The sequence below is a fragment of the Microtus ochrogaster genome, linkage group LG1 (genome assembly GCF_000317375.1).
Source record: "Microtus ochrogaster isolate Prairie Vole_2 linkage group LG1, MicOch1.0, whole genome shotgun sequence".
In the NCBI taxonomy this organism is placed as follows: Eukaryota; Metazoa; Chordata; class Mammalia; order Rodentia; family Cricetidae; genus Microtus; species Microtus ochrogaster.
The window spans coordinates 29,317,001-29,334,438 of NC_022027.1; the positions used below are offsets into that span (position 1 = coordinate 29,317,001).

Below are 17,438 nucleotides of genomic sequence, written 5' to 3' on the forward strand. Positions count from 1 at the left end.
CATCCCTTGAAGCCTGTGTTAGTACTGTGTGCTGATTAGTCTGCTTGCCGCACGAAGTGTGTGTATGTGTCGGCAAGGCAGTTTGTCTTGAAGGAGTGTTGACACGTAAGAAGCAGGGCATCCCCGTGACTTCTGTGTGCGATCTTTTCAGTAAAGCTCCCTTTTACTTCTGTTGCAATGTGGGTTGGTGGGAGTAGTCAGTTGTGTAATGGCAAGGTTTGTTTCTTGATAGAACGTTTTCTTAAATAGGGGCTGAAAAGTCATTTTCTCTCTGTAATGGTGTTGACTGATACCATCTAACCACTCACAGGGTAGGCAGGCCCCGGGGTTAGTTTTTTAGCAGTGGCATTGTTTGGAAGTCGGTGTGTGCCATGCCTTAATTTTGTGTTGTGTGACTTTGTTCCGTAGGAAGCCTGCGGTCCTGCAGTTCCTCAGACTGCTTTAGTAAAGTGATGCCACCAAGGAAAAAGAGAAGACCTGCCTCTGGAGATGACCTATCTGCCAAGAAAAGCAGGCATGACAGGTAGAGTGCAGAGGCTGTCGATCCAGGTCCAGGGCGTGTGCATGGAGGTTACAGGACTTCATGCAGTGAATGCAAGTGCTGACTGAAGTAGTCTTTGCTTCTGTGGGTGATGCTTCAAAGTGCAGTTATTTAAGGATGCTTATTGTATGTCTTGGTTTGTAGAATTTAAAAAGAAAACAGGCAATTTGAATTTTTAGAAATGAGTTTTATCTTTTTTGGTTTTTCAAGACAGGATTTTTCTGTGTAGCCCTGGCTGTCCTGTAACTGCCTCTGTAGACCAGGCTGGCCTTGAACTCACAGATCAGCCTGCCTCTGCCTCCTGAGTGCTGGAATTAAAGTGTGGCCTTTAATTTTATCTTAATCAATTATCCTCTGTAGCCAGCATGGTGTCAGCTTCTTTACATTGACGCCTGGATGGCAGAGCCTGGGAAAGGCAGAGCCTGGGGAAGCCTGTCCTTTGGAGAGGGTCTCACTAGCTACAGCCACAGGACCAGAGCGAGGCAGCTGTTCTGAGTGTCCTCACCCACCCAGCGCACCAACCACTCGAAATTTCTTCTCATATTGCTGAGAATTTAATGAAAATGGAAAAACAAGGCTACTTAAATCACATTCAGACAAATCACGTGTTACCTATGATGATGCAAAAGACTGTTCAATGTTTTTCTTAGGTATCTTTATTGTTTTGCCTTGATCTTAATAAGTAACTTTTTCTTTAATCACATGACAAATCATGTCTTTTCTCCTTTTTTCAATTGTTCCCCGTTCCCACTCTGGGTCGTTTCATCATTTCACGAGTGGGCTGCATTCCATCTTTAAACAGAGGACTGGGATGATTTTTGTTTCTTTTCTTGCTGTGCTGGTTCATTTGTTACAGCTCCGTTGGAGGAGCAGAGACAGAGTGAAAAGGAAAGCAATGCCACAGTTACTATCTCAGCAGAGATATAGCTAACTGTTGTCAGAAGAGGGGTTCCTAAGGCCCCCACCAGCTGTCTTCTGGCCAGTACTTTTCAGGTTTATGAGGCTAAGCACCTTGCATCAGGGAACCGATAAATTCTCACACTCTTGTAGCATTCTGTGCTATAATTTTTTTCAGTATAACTTGGTATGACACTAATGGACTATGAAGAAGCCAATTTAAAAGCTGGCAGCAGTTCACGTGAAACTTTTGAGTTTGGTTCTTGGCCTTTTAAGAACTCTGTTTATATACCGTGAAGTTGCTACATTTTAAGGAGATAATTCAGTTTGTTTCTAGTGTTCACCGAGTTGGATAAGCTGTCACTGGGACCCAGTGATGGACATTCCACCGTTCCAGCTCCAGCCAGTCACTCCCAGCCCCAGGCAACCATCTTTCTACCTTATGGGATCGCCTTGATGGCGTCTTGTGGCCTGGGTTTCACTCCTTATAGTTAGCGTGATGTTTCAGAGGCTCGTCTGTATGATAATGGGCACCAGTGTTTTGTTTCTTTTAGCTGCTATTTTAACTGTTATTTTTCCATTGTATGGTCTTAGGTAAGTTTTATTTCTAGGGAATTCTTACCTGGTGCTGCTATTCGGGAGAACTACAGTTTTTTGATGAATTACCAGCTTAGAGCTAAGATAGGAATGCTCAGTCCTTTTCTCTTTGAACCCCTGGTTGGTATCCACTGCATTTACATAGGAGAAGGAAGACTTAGGTTTGTAGTTTCAATAACTTAATACCATCCAGCATGGTATCCTAACATGATAGCTGCTGGAATTTCTGTCAGAGATCTGCTCCGGCAATCAGTCACTGTCTAGGCCACGGATCAGTGTTCATGAATAAATTTACTAAAATGGAAGGTTGTCTATGCTCTTTATGTTATTATATAAATAAAAATTATTATCCACGAATGTTAATAAGTCTGTATATATGTGATTTGTTAAAATATATACACGTTTTGTAGCCAAGTCACACTTGAAGCTCCTGCCCCTGCCTGCTCCATGTGGGACGCTCCCCTCAGGCCTGTCATGAGATGTGGGGCTCCTGAGTTGCAGAAGGCTGCTCTGCTTTGAAAGCCAGGCCTCCAGCGCAGGCTGCCCAGCAGGCTTAGGATGGGGCCCCAGGAGCCGGGGAGCTGTCCTCCCTCTCCCAAGAGACTTTTTAAAGCCTTGCACCGGGATCAGTTTTGTTCTGGAAGCTTGGACATGAGTTGATGTTTACCTTTATTTGCTTAATGTTTTCTGGAATAACTGACTACTGACAAGTTCCTCCTCAGTCTGTGCCTGGGCTTAACCCCATTTTCATGACACAGAAATTAGGAGAATTTAATGGAGAGATAGGAGTAATTAGTGTTTTTTAAGGGTCCTTATGAATGCTTTATTTGACATGTTTTACTTAGAATCATCTCTAGTAACTTCTAGTGAGGCAAGTTTATCAAGTAACTAATATATTTTATTCTTACTGGTTGTTGATAAGTTAGTTGTATTCCTTACTGTTAAATTCTTTATTAAGATATTAAGATAGTTATGAACCTGCTTATGCTTGAAAAAGCAAAACCTTTAAAATGTGTTTAAAATTCCGGGTAAGTAGACGTCTGGCTTAAACCAAAACCTGCTATGGAAAGTACCTGCTACCCGAACTCAGTGTCTTCAATAACGTAAAACTGCTTTTTCAATTTGTAGCATGTATAGGAAATATGAGCCCACGAGAATAAAGACTGACGAAGAAGCCTTCTCTAGTAAGCGGTGTCTGGAGTGGTTTTATGAGTATGCAGGTAGGTAATGACCTGTGACGTGTAAAGCCGATCCTTAGGAAAACGGGAAGCGTTTTAGAAGAGATTGCAGAACTATAGTAATGGACTTTTCCAATTGTGTGTGTGTGTGTGCGTGAGACTTTGTGTGGGGGTGGAGCATAGAGGCAGAACAGAAGCAAGGGATATAGTTGGAGCCAATCACCAAATATCCTATTTATAGCCAGCAGCTAAACTCAAGAATTCAGAACCTTAGGTAGGAACTGAAAAGATGAAGTACACTCGGGAGCAACCCTTCAGATTGCTACGAAATCTAGTCAGAATGCTGATAATGGGTAACTATTTGGTTTAAGCATTGAAGTAAGCTTTGCTGTTTTGAACTTGGGATTTCCTTATATCCAGTTCCTCTATTCTGAAAAGATCACCTGACAGAAACTGTTTGCGCTCTTGTGTAAAATGTCTTCGAATCGCGCTGCCTCTTTGCAGTTTACGTCACCAGTTGGACAGCTCAGTGGCAGCCTTGGCCTTGTGGTCACTGCCTGGTGTTGACAGAGGGGAGGAAGGTCAGACAAAGTTCTGGCTGTATGGTTTTCGGCCTTTCAACTTTCTCCCCGTGTTTTAGTCCTTTCCAACGTGACTGGTGAACTTCAGCACGATCCCCTCAACTGTCTCAGTAGCCCTTAGCCGTTTTCCCATCACGGGTCTCGGTTCCAGACATGTGTCTCTGGTTGTCTTACTTAGAAGTAAGCAGAGCAGCTCATGTGTGCCATGCTCTGACATTATCCCCTCCTGCCCGCCGCTTAAAACATCCCAGTTGTCTCCAGGATGCAAGGCCTGGCTCAGCTGTCCTCTGATAGTAACTGTTCTTTTCACTTCTTACCGTATTTGCTGACTATGAAATCTGGGCTGGGGGCTCCTGAATTATGTTAACAACCTTACGGTCTTCCACAGGACTTTGGTATACAATTTAGGATCTGTGTTTTCCCTTGCTTGAGCTCTACCCTTTGCTCTCATGAATCTTGCTCTTCTCACCACAGAGACTGATCCGGGGCACCAGACTCTCCTGGGCTTCGCAGGCGTACCCTGAGAGAAGAGCATGTTTCTTTCGGGTATGAACCCGCACAGGGCAGGTTGAAAGGATACAGCCCTTATTCTTAGTGTTCACTCATGTAGAGCCTTTGTGAAGTTGAAGTACCTCTGTACTTGTAGTGAGTTCCTTTTTTCTAGGTCCAGCTGGATTTTGTGTGCATGGCATGGACACTGGGGTAGACACATCATGGTATTAGAGTGTATCTATTTTCTACCTTCCTTAGAACATGAATCTTTGAAGACAAGTTTAATTTAATGTAAAAGTGGTTGACAGTTTCCATGGGCTCAGAAAAGGTCTGAGTAGATGAAGACATATTCTATATTTTCTTTTTGTTTTGTTTTGTTTTTTTGTTTTTTTTTTGAAACAGGGTTTCTCTGTGTAACAGCCCTGGCTGTCCTGGTACTTGCTCTGTAGATCTGACTGGTCTTGCCTGCCTCCACCTCCCGACTGCTGGGATTAGAGGTGTGCACCACCATGGCCCGGCTGGTGTTCTGCATTCTTAATACATTAGGAAGATCTTTTGATTACCTATATTGATTCACATTTATTTCTTTGAAAATATGTTATAAAATTATGGAAATTTAAACAAAACCTAGCAGAGTAGCATAGCAGTTTTGATATATGTACATGTGTGTGTGGTTTTTGTTTTGTTTTTTAAGAGGGCAAGATGGAATTACCTTTTTGCTTTTTTTTGACTGTAGAAGGTGACATTTTGGAAATAAAAATAAAGACACCTTATTTGGGTTCCTTAGGGTCACTCATCCTTGTAGAGTTTGTGTGGATGAGTTTATGTGTGTATTTAAGTCCCTGAGCCCTCTCTCCCCATTGTTAGCCTTCTCTTCTTGTGTGCCTTATCAGTTGGAAAAATGGCTTCAGACTGGGAATGACTTTGAGTCCCAGTTGGCACCCTGTTCACTTTGACTGTCTCAGACACTGAACTGGAAGTGCAGGTTGGGCACAGGCTCTGAGGCACCTGGTGGCCTTTGGCATGCGCTGTGGGATGTCTGTAGGAGAAGCCGGGAGGCTCCACGAGGGTGGCCTAAGAACAGATGTGCTGGTTTGAGCTGAGGACAAATGCTGACTCCCCGCCTTTGAGGCATGGTAGGCCCTCAGGTAGAGCGGTTCACAGGGGTGACCTTTGGTCTTTTCCAGAGCCCCCATTCCACCCACGGCCCAAAGCCAGCGTGGTTAAACAGATGCTGATGTGGAGTTTCTCACCTTTCCACGCCAGTGTAAACCCAGTTACTGAGTCCAGAAGCTGGATGAATAAGCCCTGTCCTCTGGGACTTCACTGTGTCTGGTTGTAGGCTTATTCCCCATTCTAATTTGGAACCGTTCTCTTTGTCAAAATAGGATTGGCCAGGGCAGATTCAGTGTTTACTTTCAATTCCATCTGAAAATGGAAATGTTTACCTTTTCATTAGAATGAAAATAGCCAATTTTACATCAACAATCTATCAGGTGTCCTCTAAATTACAGTCAACGTAAAAGTAAGAAATCAGAGTAACATAGGTGTTTGTTTTTGTTTTAAACAGGACTCCAGTATAGCTCACATGTAGATCATGTGATTTCTGTAGGCCATGATTGTAAGCTCTTAGGTTATTTTGAGTTAAGTTCTGTAGTATTTGTCCTTTGATCTGTGAAAGCAGGATTAGGGACCAGAAGAGATGGTCACATAAGACATGGGCATTTATAAAAATGCTAACGTCTGGTTTTGGAAGATAGGTTAAAAGCTACCAAAGAGACCCAAGGAGAGCTTCTTTTGCTACAGTGGTATGTCCTGTATGGCCATGAAAATGCTAGTGTGATGGTCTTCGGGTATCAGAAATAGTTAGGTATGTTTAGTTAGAGGCCCTGTTTAAAGGGGCAAGAGTCGTGGCATCACTTAGCTTTTTGACTTTTCTCCAAATCTGTCATTCCCAGTGTGTCTCCACCTCCTAGTGAGCCAGGATATGCATAGCTTCGTATTGGAGATACAGATGCATATGTTGTCCTGCCTCCCTCTGACTCTACTTTCAGAGTACCCTGCCCGATCCAATGGTGTATTCTTGGCATAATCTTGTTTGACAGAAGTTATTTATTACCTTACTCTAGAGATGAATTGATAGATTTATTCTAAAATTTCATCAAAATCCCTCTGTTAGGGTTTCTTTTGCGTTGATACACATCATGACTGAAAGCAGCTTGGGGAGGAGCTTAAAACTTCCAGGTTACAATCCATCGCTGAGGGAAGTCAGGATAGGCACTCAAGGCGAGACTGGAGGCAGGAACTGATGCAGAGGCCATGGAGTATGGTTTGCTCAGCCTGCTTTCTTACCGCACACAGGACCACCTGCCCAGGAGTGGCACCACCCATAGTGAGCTAGAAGGAAATGCAGAGAGACAACTAAAACTCAGGGCCGTTTGAGGGGTAATATGCAAACTAACACAGTAGAAGCTTCCTAAAATATATACGTACATGAGGACGCTCTAGATGAAGTTGCCAAACAATGGGGGAGGCAAAGCCCACTGGCTGTCTCATGTCACCAGATGAAGCTCCCAGTCCAGTAATTAGATTGCATCTGATTGAGTTGTTGGCCACAGGGGTCTCATGGAAATCCCCAAACAACCCAGGCTGTTGCAAAACCGTAAGTTGTTCTCCACAAACTGATAGCAAGGCCCCATTGCTCAAAACAACACCTAACATTGAACCTGGAAAAGTCAAGCTGGTACCTACATAGAGTCTTCACTCCTACATTCTAGCATTTTTGGTACAGGAAGGTACTCTGCATGCTACCAAGAACACCATCCAGCCACAAACCCTTTGACAGTGATGTCCTGCCTGAAAGACACACTAGGGCAAAGATACACAAGGCCTGTGGGATTAACCAGTTAGTATCTGATTTGATTTAAGGCCCACTCCATGAGGTGGAATGCACTTAGTGTGACAGAGAACTTGAGACTAAACACCTAGGGTACAAGTACTACTGTTCTTAAAAAGAAAATAAAAAAGGAACATGCTATACTCATAGCTTCCTCCTGAAGCAGATGGGATCAAATGCAGAGACCACAGCCAGACAATGTGCAGAGAGTAAGAAGCCTAGGACATCCAGTCTAAACAGGAAGTCTATCAAATCTCTGGCCTCGGGTCTTAGGGAACCCTGAGCAAGAGGAGACAGACAGAGGGGTTGGAGACCATCAGAAAAACCAGGCCCTCTTAAACCAGCATGAAGAAAGCCCATGTGAGCTCACAGAGACTGAAGTAGCACGCACACCACATCCTTTGTGAGTATGCTACGGCTTCCAGTTAGTGTTTTAATGGGATTCCTGACTGCCAATGAGTGGATCTCTGTTTCCTGTGCCTTTTCTTGGGCTCTTCTGTTTGTTTTGTACAATTCCAATATGTTAGTGTTTGTTTAATCATATATTTTATTATATTGCTTTATTACAGTTTTTATTATTTAAGACAGTTTTTAAATTTAAATAGATTTTGACCATAATTCTTCCTTTTCCCCAAGTCCTTCTAGATCCTTCCCCTGCAACTTTTATGTTCTTTCTCAAAAATAAAAAACCCCATACAACAATAAAATCTTTCAAAACCAAGAAAAAAATAAAACCACACCCCAAAAGAAACAAAACACCAAACTGTAACCAAATAAAAGCATCTAAAAAAAAAAGAGAGAGAAAAAAGAAAGGAAGGAAAAGAAAAACCACAAAAACTTGTAGAGTCCATTAAAAAAAAAAAAAAGAAAGAAAGGAAGGAAAAGAAAAACCACAAAAACTTGTAGAGTCCATTATATATTGGTCAGTTAGTTACTCCTGAGCATGAGGCCTCTCGTGGAGTGGCTCAAATACCCAGTGTCACTCTGGAGAAAATGGATTCTCCCTCTCCTAGCAGCTTTAAGTGACAGTTCCGTTGTTAACCTTTACCCTAGTGGATAGGTTTTCACACATTCAGTCATTAAAGAAGATGTTCTGTAGACTTGCCTCTAGGCCAGTCCTATGGGGACATTTCTCATTTAGGATTCCTTTTTCCCAGATGACCCTGGCTGTGTCAAGTTGACATAAAAATTAGCCAGCACACTTCCAGAATAGTTGTGTCTGCTCACAACTAGATTGAGAGTAGTGTTAAATGGCAGAGTGATGAGTATATTTTAAGTAATATGTATTAAGAAGCTATGTTTTACAATATTCAGAATATATTCTTGAGCATTATAATCTATATGGTGAAATCATAGTTTATAATACACAGATATGTGTTTGTAGCTAATACAATGATCGTGTGTGCAAAGAGTTTGTAGAGTTGGGGTCATTTATGTCATCACTGCAAACTTTTTTTTTGTAAGGGGTTCTTTTTTTGTTGGCCCTGGCTGTCCTAGAACTTGCTATCTAGACCAGGGTGGCCTTTAACTCAGCATAGAGCCACCTGCCTTTGTCTCTCGAGTGCCCCAGTTTGTGCTACCACACCCAGCTACAAGCTCCTGCTCAAGTATTTCTGTACAGTGTTCATTTCGAGTGTGGCTAGCAGGCTAGTAAGTTGAAAAGCATCATTTTTGTAAGAATGTGGATGGTAGTATTCTCTTGGAGGTCCCAGAGGACCAGAGCAAGCAAGACACATACAGGGCAGGAACGTACGTTGTACGTCAATGGTTGGCATCAATGGAAGTTTTTTTAAAGTCAGGTAGAATAGGAACTAGAGGAGAATGAAGCAACAGATCCCAAGAGTATCTGTGGATAGCAGAAAGGCAGCTGTTCCTCAGAGCAAACCTTGTAGCAAAATGTAAAATAATGGGTGTTTCCTTAAGTCATCTTCAGTCTTCCAGCCCTTGTCTCTGTTGGCAAGAATAAAGTCAGGGTCACAAGGACAAAAACTGAGTTACAGGTAAAGGGAGAAAAAGCTTTAGAATCGTCTGTATTGTACATTTGCACGCACGCAGTGAGAAATCTAGGAGGATGGCCTACCTGGTAAGGAGAGGGAAACACAGCTTCCGGTTTTTATACTGTGTATCTTTTATACCCGAGTATTTTGTCATGTAAGTGCATTAATGTGTAATTCCTGTGGGTGTGCACACATGTAGACATGTCTATCAGCATGGACTCCTAAATGTCTTCCCGTTTGAGTTACAAGTGATGTGATCATGCTTATTCTCACTGCTCTTATTTACATTACTTGGAGGTTACTACTTGGAAAGGATAGGCAAATGATTATCAGCAAAGGTGATAGTAAATTATGATATTGCTGGATGCCTAAAGAGAATTTTCTGGACCAAGGTAGAGTGTGATGCCAGTGTGTATATATTCCATACATACACATTTTTGTGAAGGGCTTATTTGGGAAGGAAAATAGAGAAATGCTTTAATAAATGATAATGTCTAAGGAGTTGAGAGGGCAGAGAGTAAATCTGCTTTTTAAACTCTTTTGTCTTCATGGTTAGATGATATTTGCACTATATATTAATGTATAACCCCATCTCCTCCCCAAATTGGCTTAACTTTTGATTTCTCTCATGGTCAAGGTAAAATTAAGGAATGCAGAAAAAAATAACATAAAAAAGATGACCCCAGGAGTCTTAACTGGGGACATCCTTGCTGATTCATGGGAGTTTTCCTTGCACCAGGTTTCTGCCTGACTCCGAAATGCACCTCCATCAAGACATCTCTTTTATTACTCTTCCCTCTATCCCGCCCAGCCCCACCTGCCCCCAGTCTTCTCAGGAGATCTCTTCGATTTCCTTTTCCCAGAGAAATCCATGCATCCCCTGTGGGCCCTCCTTGTTACCTAGCCTCTCTACAATCTTGTGGATTGTAGCATAGTTATTTATTTTACATCTAATATCCACTTACGAGTGAGTACAAACCATGTTTGTCTTTCTGCATCTGGGATGCCTTAATTAGAATTATTTTTTCTAGTTACATCTATTTGCCTTTAAATTTACTGATATCATTGTTTTTAACAACTGAATAATACTCAGTAAATGTACCATATGTAAATACTGAGTAAATAAACCATATTTTCTTTGTTCATTCTTCGGCTGAGGGCCATCTAGGTTGTTTCCAGGTTCTGGATATTACAAATAAAGCTGCTATGAACATAATTGAGCAAGTGTCCTTGTGGTATGATTGAGCATCTTTTGGGTATATGCCCCAAATTGGTATAGCTGGGTCTATAAGAGGTCTCATAGGTGCTCACAGACCCCAGACCAGCAGCTAAGAAGCCCACATGGGACTAACCTAGGCTCTCTATATATGTGAGACAATTGTTTAGCTTGGTCTACTTATAGAACTCCAACTGTGGAAGTGGAGTCTGTCCCTGAAGCTTTGGCAGGCTTTTGGGAACCTATTCCTCATACTGGGTTTTCTTAATATGAGGAAAGAGCTTAGTCCTACCTCAACTTGTTAATGCCACGCTCTATTGACACCATGGGAGGTCTGCCCCTTTCTGAACAGAAACAGAGGAGGAGTGGGTTCAGGGATGAGAGGGCAGGGAGGTGGTGTGAGGGAGGGGAACTGCAGTCAGGCTGTAAAATGAATGAGAAAGTTTAATTACAAAAATGAAAACAAAATCCCAGAAAAAGATGGCAGTTGACTATGGAGAGCAGAGCATCTGTTGTTCCTCAAACACAGAACATCTGTGAATACAGAGAAGATGGCAGCACCAAGAACATGCTTTCCTTTGTTGAGATTGAGAGGAAGAGGCTGAGCTTGGGCAGGAAGTGACGTAGGGCTTTGCGGCAGGTGCTTCCTTGGATGCTCAGGTTCATCCTTTGGAGAGCAGCACTGTGTGCTTTTCCTGTGGCTTAGTCATTGCTCTGATGTTCTGCCTTGGCAGATGCAGGGCTGAGGCACCTCTGCCCCTTTGAGTCCCAAGCATCACCACAGTGCATGTCCTGTGACTTGTCTGATAAACATCGCTTGATACAGACATAGGAAGATTATAGATTCTGCTGGACTCAGCGCTTACTGGATCCAGGCGCAAAAGGAGATTCTGTGGTACTAAGAGTACTACTTCACTCATTGAGTAAACTCTCTGAGGTTGTAGGAAGAATAAATAAGTCTCGCTCTTGAGCTTTTGGGGCAGGAAAGATGGCTGGCACTTTTGAGTGCAGCGTCCCGAGTGGAGAAAACCAGCGTTGCCCGGAGTCACGGTGGGCATGGTTAATGTGGCCTGCAGGTGGAGTTGGGGGAGATGGTTGGGTTTCACTCTCAATGGTTGAGTGAGTTATCTGGGGAAGAAAGAGAAGGATTGAGAGGAGGGCAGGCTGAGGCACAAAGTGTATTCTGACTTCTAGCATATGTGCTACTCCTACCCACCTGTGACTCCAATTCAAGTGGATCCTTTGCCCTTGCCTAGAACGCATGTGCACATGTGCATACACACACAGAATCATAAAAGAGAACAGAATGATACATGCGGGACATGTATCATGGCTCTAGGACTGGAGGGGATCAAATTCCACAGTACTCGGGTCTCTAATATCAAATGAGCTAGTAGCTGAATCATATGACCAATGAAAATCTCCTGTTACTTTAAATCATTTCCAGATTTTATTTATAAAGCTAAATATACAGTATTCTGTATATACTGTGTCAGTAGATAATATGTCCTATTTAATGGCAAGAAAAAATCAGTATGGATTTAATTAGACAGTCTTTTCAAATACTTTGAATTGGTTGAATTTAGAGATATGGGACTTTATTTGTTTTTTTTTTCTATGAAAGAAACATACATTTTATAGAGACCAGTATGTGATTCTTTGTGATGATCCTAAAATTTTTTACATGTGTTTATTATTGGTATCGTTGCCAAATAAGAATGTAGAGTTTTTAGATGCTTTAAAAAGTTGTTGAAATGGCCTTGTCCTTAGATAGCAGTGACTGCCTTATCCAAAGGTTGGAGGATACAGTGGTGATTCAATTCAAAGTACAAAATAGAATCCCTAAAGACTCAATCCTTATGGGTTTAATTGAGTATTTTCCAATTTGTAATTGATTTCTTCCCAAAGGAGTTAGTAACGGCCTTCGATTATATTTGATACAGTGCCAAACCTAACTCATGTGACACTGCATTCTACAGGAACTGATGATGTGGTGGGTCCCGAAGGCATGGAGAAATTCTGTGAAGACATCGGTGTTGAACCAGAAAATGTAAGTCTGCCTTTCAGGACAGCGATGTGCTCTTTCTTGCCTTTATTTGTCTTTTCCCAAGTAAGGCAATAATAAAAGAAGCTTGTATTGAAGTTTGTGTAAAGACCCTTGTGTTGGCTTGTTGTTCTGGTTCTAGTTTAATCCATAAGTGAATTTTTTTCTTTCTGTTTATTTTATTTTATGTATGTATGTATGTATGTATGTATGTATGTATATTGTGTATATGTATGTATATTGTGTATATTTATATATTTAAGGCAGAGTTTTTCTGTGTTGTCCTAGATATCCTAGAATTCACTCACTGTCTAGACCAGGCTGGCCTCAAACTCAAGAGATCCACCTGCCTCTGCGTCATGAGTTCTGGGATTAAAGGTGTGCATTATGGTTAGATTGGGGGGGGTGCTGCTAGCTCCCAAATAATGACATGGAAACTTCCTATTAGTTATGAAAGTTTGGCCTTCAGATTGTCTCCAACTAGCTCTTATAACTTGAATTAATCCATTTATATTAGTCTACATTCTGCCACGTGGCGTTATCTCTCCTCCATCTTGCACATCCTCCATGTCTGAGTGGCAACTCCATCTTTCCTTCTCTGAGTCCTCTCTGTCCCTGGAAGCCCTGCCTTACCTCTTCCTGCCTAGCTGTTGGCCATTCAGCTCTTTATTAGTCAATCACAGCGACACATCTTCACACTGTGTACAAATATTCCACCACAGTTCACCAGCACTGTCTACCCTGAATTTTTCCCTTTTAAGTCTTGTGGTGTAATTGTGGTCATTTGCTGGTTTGGTTTCTTGTATCTAAGAGGTACGTTAAGTGATTAATCTCGGTGTGTAAGAAGGGTGTGGGCACACACACCCACAGTGGCAGATGAACAGTGGGTACCAGTCACTGTGTGCTGTGTACCTTTATCCCCCTCAGTAGCTTTTCAACTTAATACAGTTCCGGATTTTAAATAATTACCCATCAAGGGTTGAGTAGGTAGTAATTACCATAAATTTCTCACAGGTCTTTCACTTCTAATTGAACTTAGCTCAGAAAGTGACTGATTTTTAGTGTAAAAGCACTAAATATTTCCCTTAGAATTTGGAGGTTTTAAAATGTTTAATTATTTTTGCCTGGTTCTTTGTCTAGTTCATGATAGTGTTAAATATTCTTTCTTGTTCTCACATAACATAATACACTAAAATGAAAAGTTACGTTCACGCATGTGCCCTGGTTCATAAATGATGCAGCTTAGTTTTACAGTAGCTGCCAGTATAACAAGCATGGCAGATCCTAAAGGAGTCTGTGGTCTGGACACACCTCCTTTGTTGAGACATTTAAAGGGACCATCTCCTTTGTTGAGACATTTAAAGACTTCTGCTGCCCACGGTGAATGCTGTGCTTTTAATAAGAACTAGGGATTGAGGTTTTACCCCTTTTGGTCTTCCTTTCCCATCTCACCCTTGCTGTTTCTGTGGCCCTCTGGCTGCTCTCTCCCCACAGCGCCACCAAGACAACAGTTAAATGCTCTAAGGTACCTTTGGATGTGTCCGTTATGTGGGGTTTTGTCTTGTAATTTTTCAAAATTAAGGTTTTTTTAGTTCCATTAATTTGATAAATTATTCACGTGGGTGTAGAAGTTTAGAGACGAACAGGTTATTAGTATTTCACCTGCTGGCATCCATGGGTACAGGAAAAATGGTGCCGCTGGCATTCAGGAGGTAGTTTCTCCCGGTGTTAGCTGAAGGGTGGAAGGGAGAGACAAAGGGAGAGACAGAAGGGGGACAGGCTGCGGGTCAGAGGAGCGTGGGAGGCCAGGGTTAAGCTGCAGGACTCTGAGGGATGGGCTGAACATTTAGCCTGAGGCGGAAAGCCTGTCTGTGTGGGCTGTCCTGGCATTGATTCTGACTAGAAAAGGAAAAGTGCTCAAAGCTCCTTGCCGTAGCAGTTCTCAAGAAAAGGCCGCTATTCTTGCCATCCTTGTTGGCTGTTAGGAACCTTAGAGAACTCTGTTTCTGTAGGAATAGAGACAGTCTTGATATGTGAAATTATCTCGAAGACTAAAAGACTAAATTCAGCACTGGGTTGTTTCCAAGCATGTGTTAGCGTGCTTCTGTTCTGACGGCAGAGTAGAAGAGGTGCTGTTTCACATCCCGAAGAGAAGATGTGTTCAGTGAGCCCGATAGCCGTCATCGCCCCTTTGCCTCCACTAGCAAGCACTTTAAAGGTATTTTAACTCTCCACCTCCTGGTAGTCATAGCTAGGAAATTTTATCATGCCCGCAAAATTCAAGTCTCCTTTCTTTTACTAGATGTTTTACCTTAAAAACATGTAGCTTTCTTACTGGTTTAAACCAAGGACATCTGCCAGGTTATTTCCCCAGGGTGACTGTCCCCTGTGGCTGTTTGGCCAAACCTGTTGTGTGCATGTGTGTGAGTGTTCATGTTTGCAAGTTCACGTTCCTTCACCCTCTCCTTCTTATTAAACACATTTTGATGTAGAATGTTAAAAACATGATTACATCATTTCCTCCTTCTCTTTCCTTTCTCTAAACCCATCCATATGGCTCCTCTTTGCACTTTCAGATTCATGGGCTTTTCCCATTAGTTGTTATGTGCACGCACACATTTGTGTGTGTGTGTGTGTGTGTATGGACACTCTTCCACAGGGAAGACTATTTCTCGCACTCTCCTTGCTGGCTTTCCTTAGTTGCTTGCAGTTCTTTGAATAGGGTTAAGGCCTTCTGCACATTCCCTATCCACACGAGCATGTCCATTGGTGCGGTCCATGATCTGCTCATTCCTGATCCATGTTAGCATGTCCTCATGTTCCGCTCATGTTTGTTTTACTTTGTGCCTGAGTTTTGGGCTAAATAGAGGCCTAGCTTGATAATACGTGTAGTTTACATAAGCATGTGGGTTGGTTCACCTGAGGAAATAGAAGTTAACATGTCAGAATTGCAGGACATCTGAGCTGTGGAGAAAATCTGCTATGTGTAGTCTGAAAAACATCCCTTAGCAATCAGGTTTTGACCTCTTTAAATCAAAAAAACCTACTGACTTCTTAAATTTAAGGTTTTAAAATAAAGATAATTTTATCACTAGTTTTTTTTTTTAATTATATTATCTGACATTTTGTAGGTGTTTGTCAAACCCAGACTAACTCAGTTTTAAAGCCACCCTTCATATGTTGGTGACTGGACCGTGGTGAGCAGAAGCTCTCGTAGGATGCTGGAGTGGTTAGTGGCTGAGGTCTGCTTTGTCACTGTGTCTCTGTATTTTAACAGGTGGTCATGCTTGTTCTCGCTTGGAAGTTGGATGCACAAAACATGGGCTATTTTACTCTGCAGGAGTGGCTGAAAGGAATGACTGCTCTCCAGTAAGTCCCGGGGCTGCAAGGGTCACGGTGGTTAGCAGTTAGAAGATGGCTGGGATAAAGGAAGGGGCTCTCCTGGTCTCCTCTGATGCTTACCTCACCCCTGGGAACTCAGGATGTGGTAGTCTGAGAGAAGAGAAGCCTGCTAGTGTGGCAAGCCTCCCTTCGGCCAGAGATGGAATACACCCATCCTGAGGACAACGATGGGTGCCTTTTAGTAACTGAAGTGTTTGTATATTGGTTGTGTGGCAAAGAGAGCATTAGTATTTTCCTGGAATATCTCTGGGAAGAGATTGGTCTGCCTTCCCCATGCGTGTGAGCCATGTATGTAATATAAAATTTTATAATAGCCAACTTTAAAAAATTGACAGTTTTCACAGAGAAACCCTGCCCCTAAAAATAAATAAATAATAAATATTGACAGTTTCAAACCTTTTTATTTCATCAAAGATACCCAAAACATTATTATTCTAATATATATCACTCTTTAAAAATTAAGCTATTTTCTTTCTCTTTAAATTTTCAAAATTTAGTGTGTATTTTATATTTTCAGTTCATCCAGTCAGTCTCATTAACTATGTTGGACCCCTTAGTCCAGATTAAATAAAAACAGTCAGTAGCCTTATGTATTTACTTGGGGGGTGTGTGTGTGTGTGTGTGTGTGTGTGTGTGGTGTGTAGGTCACACTTGCTTAGAGTTTCATTCAGAAAGACACATCCTTCTACTAACTAGGAGGGAGAGAGTTGTGGGGGGAACCCCAATTCAGATGGTGTTGAAGAAGAAGCTCTGGCTTTGGCCTAAGAACCAGGAATGTTTATCGTTTTCTTTGCCCCTAACTAGGAGTAATGGACTTGACTGTTGCTGGATTAAACTTGTAACTGAAATGGTTTCCTGATTTTATTTAAATCATGGTGGGGTTGTCGGCTTTGCTGTCACTGCCCTGTTGATAGCAGCCTCCACTGTGTATTTCGCCTTCATAACTCAGGCCCTCTCTGCTGTTTGCCCATCTGAACCTCACGATGTAAGACATGCCTGGCTTTACTTTGCCCATCTGAACCTCACGATGTAAGACATGCCTGGCTTTACTTTGCCCATCTGAACCTCACGATGTAAGACATGCCTGGCTTTACTTTGACTGTGGCACAGATGAGGAGACCGAGGATTTAAGGACAGCTGTGTGCAGCTCGTGAAGGTAGAGCTGGGAAGAAAAGCCAAGATGTTTGGTTCCTAACACACAACCGTGCTCTCGAGCGTGGCCAGTGCCAGAGGACTGTTAGGTGGAAGTTACCGTCCTTGTACAGATACACAGTCCTTGCCTGTGTGCGCTACGGTTTTGGGGTGCTGGCCTCTGGATCCCCTGGGTAGTGCTGTCTGTCACGGTGGAGAAGGCTGCCGCAGGACTTTGAAGCCTGCTGGCTCATCATTTTCCTTGCTGCCTTCTGAGAAGATTATCTCCCAGCTGTCCTTTTTAAGTGTCCTTGTGACGCAGACGCATGGCCATGCCACGATTCGGCTTCAAGGCTTCAGGGGCAGCCAAGGCATCTTTCAGGTCCAGTTTCATTTGTACTTAGGGGATAAGATGCCCATGTATATGATTCTCTCAGATGTTTATCTTTATAAAAATTCTTATCCA

The 17,438-nt window shown here is 42.4% G+C and overlaps 1 protein-coding gene across 2 annotated transcripts in view; it reads left to right on the top strand.

Annotated features, from left to right (window-relative positions):
• The window catches only part of Dcun1d4 (defective in cullin neddylation 1 domain containing 4), an 85,148-nt gene that overhangs the window by 43,908 nt on the left and 23,802 nt on the right, over nucleotides 1-17,438 (top strand). For both annotated transcript variants that reach the window (XM_005359339.3, XM_005359340.2), the window contains 4 exons: nucleotides 409-523; nucleotides 3,164-3,255; nucleotides 12,375-12,445; nucleotides 15,717-15,808. In XM_005359339.3, the coding sequence (XP_005359396.1) occupies nucleotides 409-523; nucleotides 3,164-3,255; nucleotides 12,375-12,445; nucleotides 15,717-15,808 (370 nt within the window). The remainder of the gene's footprint in view (nucleotides 1-408; nucleotides 524-3,163; nucleotides 3,256-12,374; nucleotides 12,446-15,716; nucleotides 15,809-17,438) is intronic.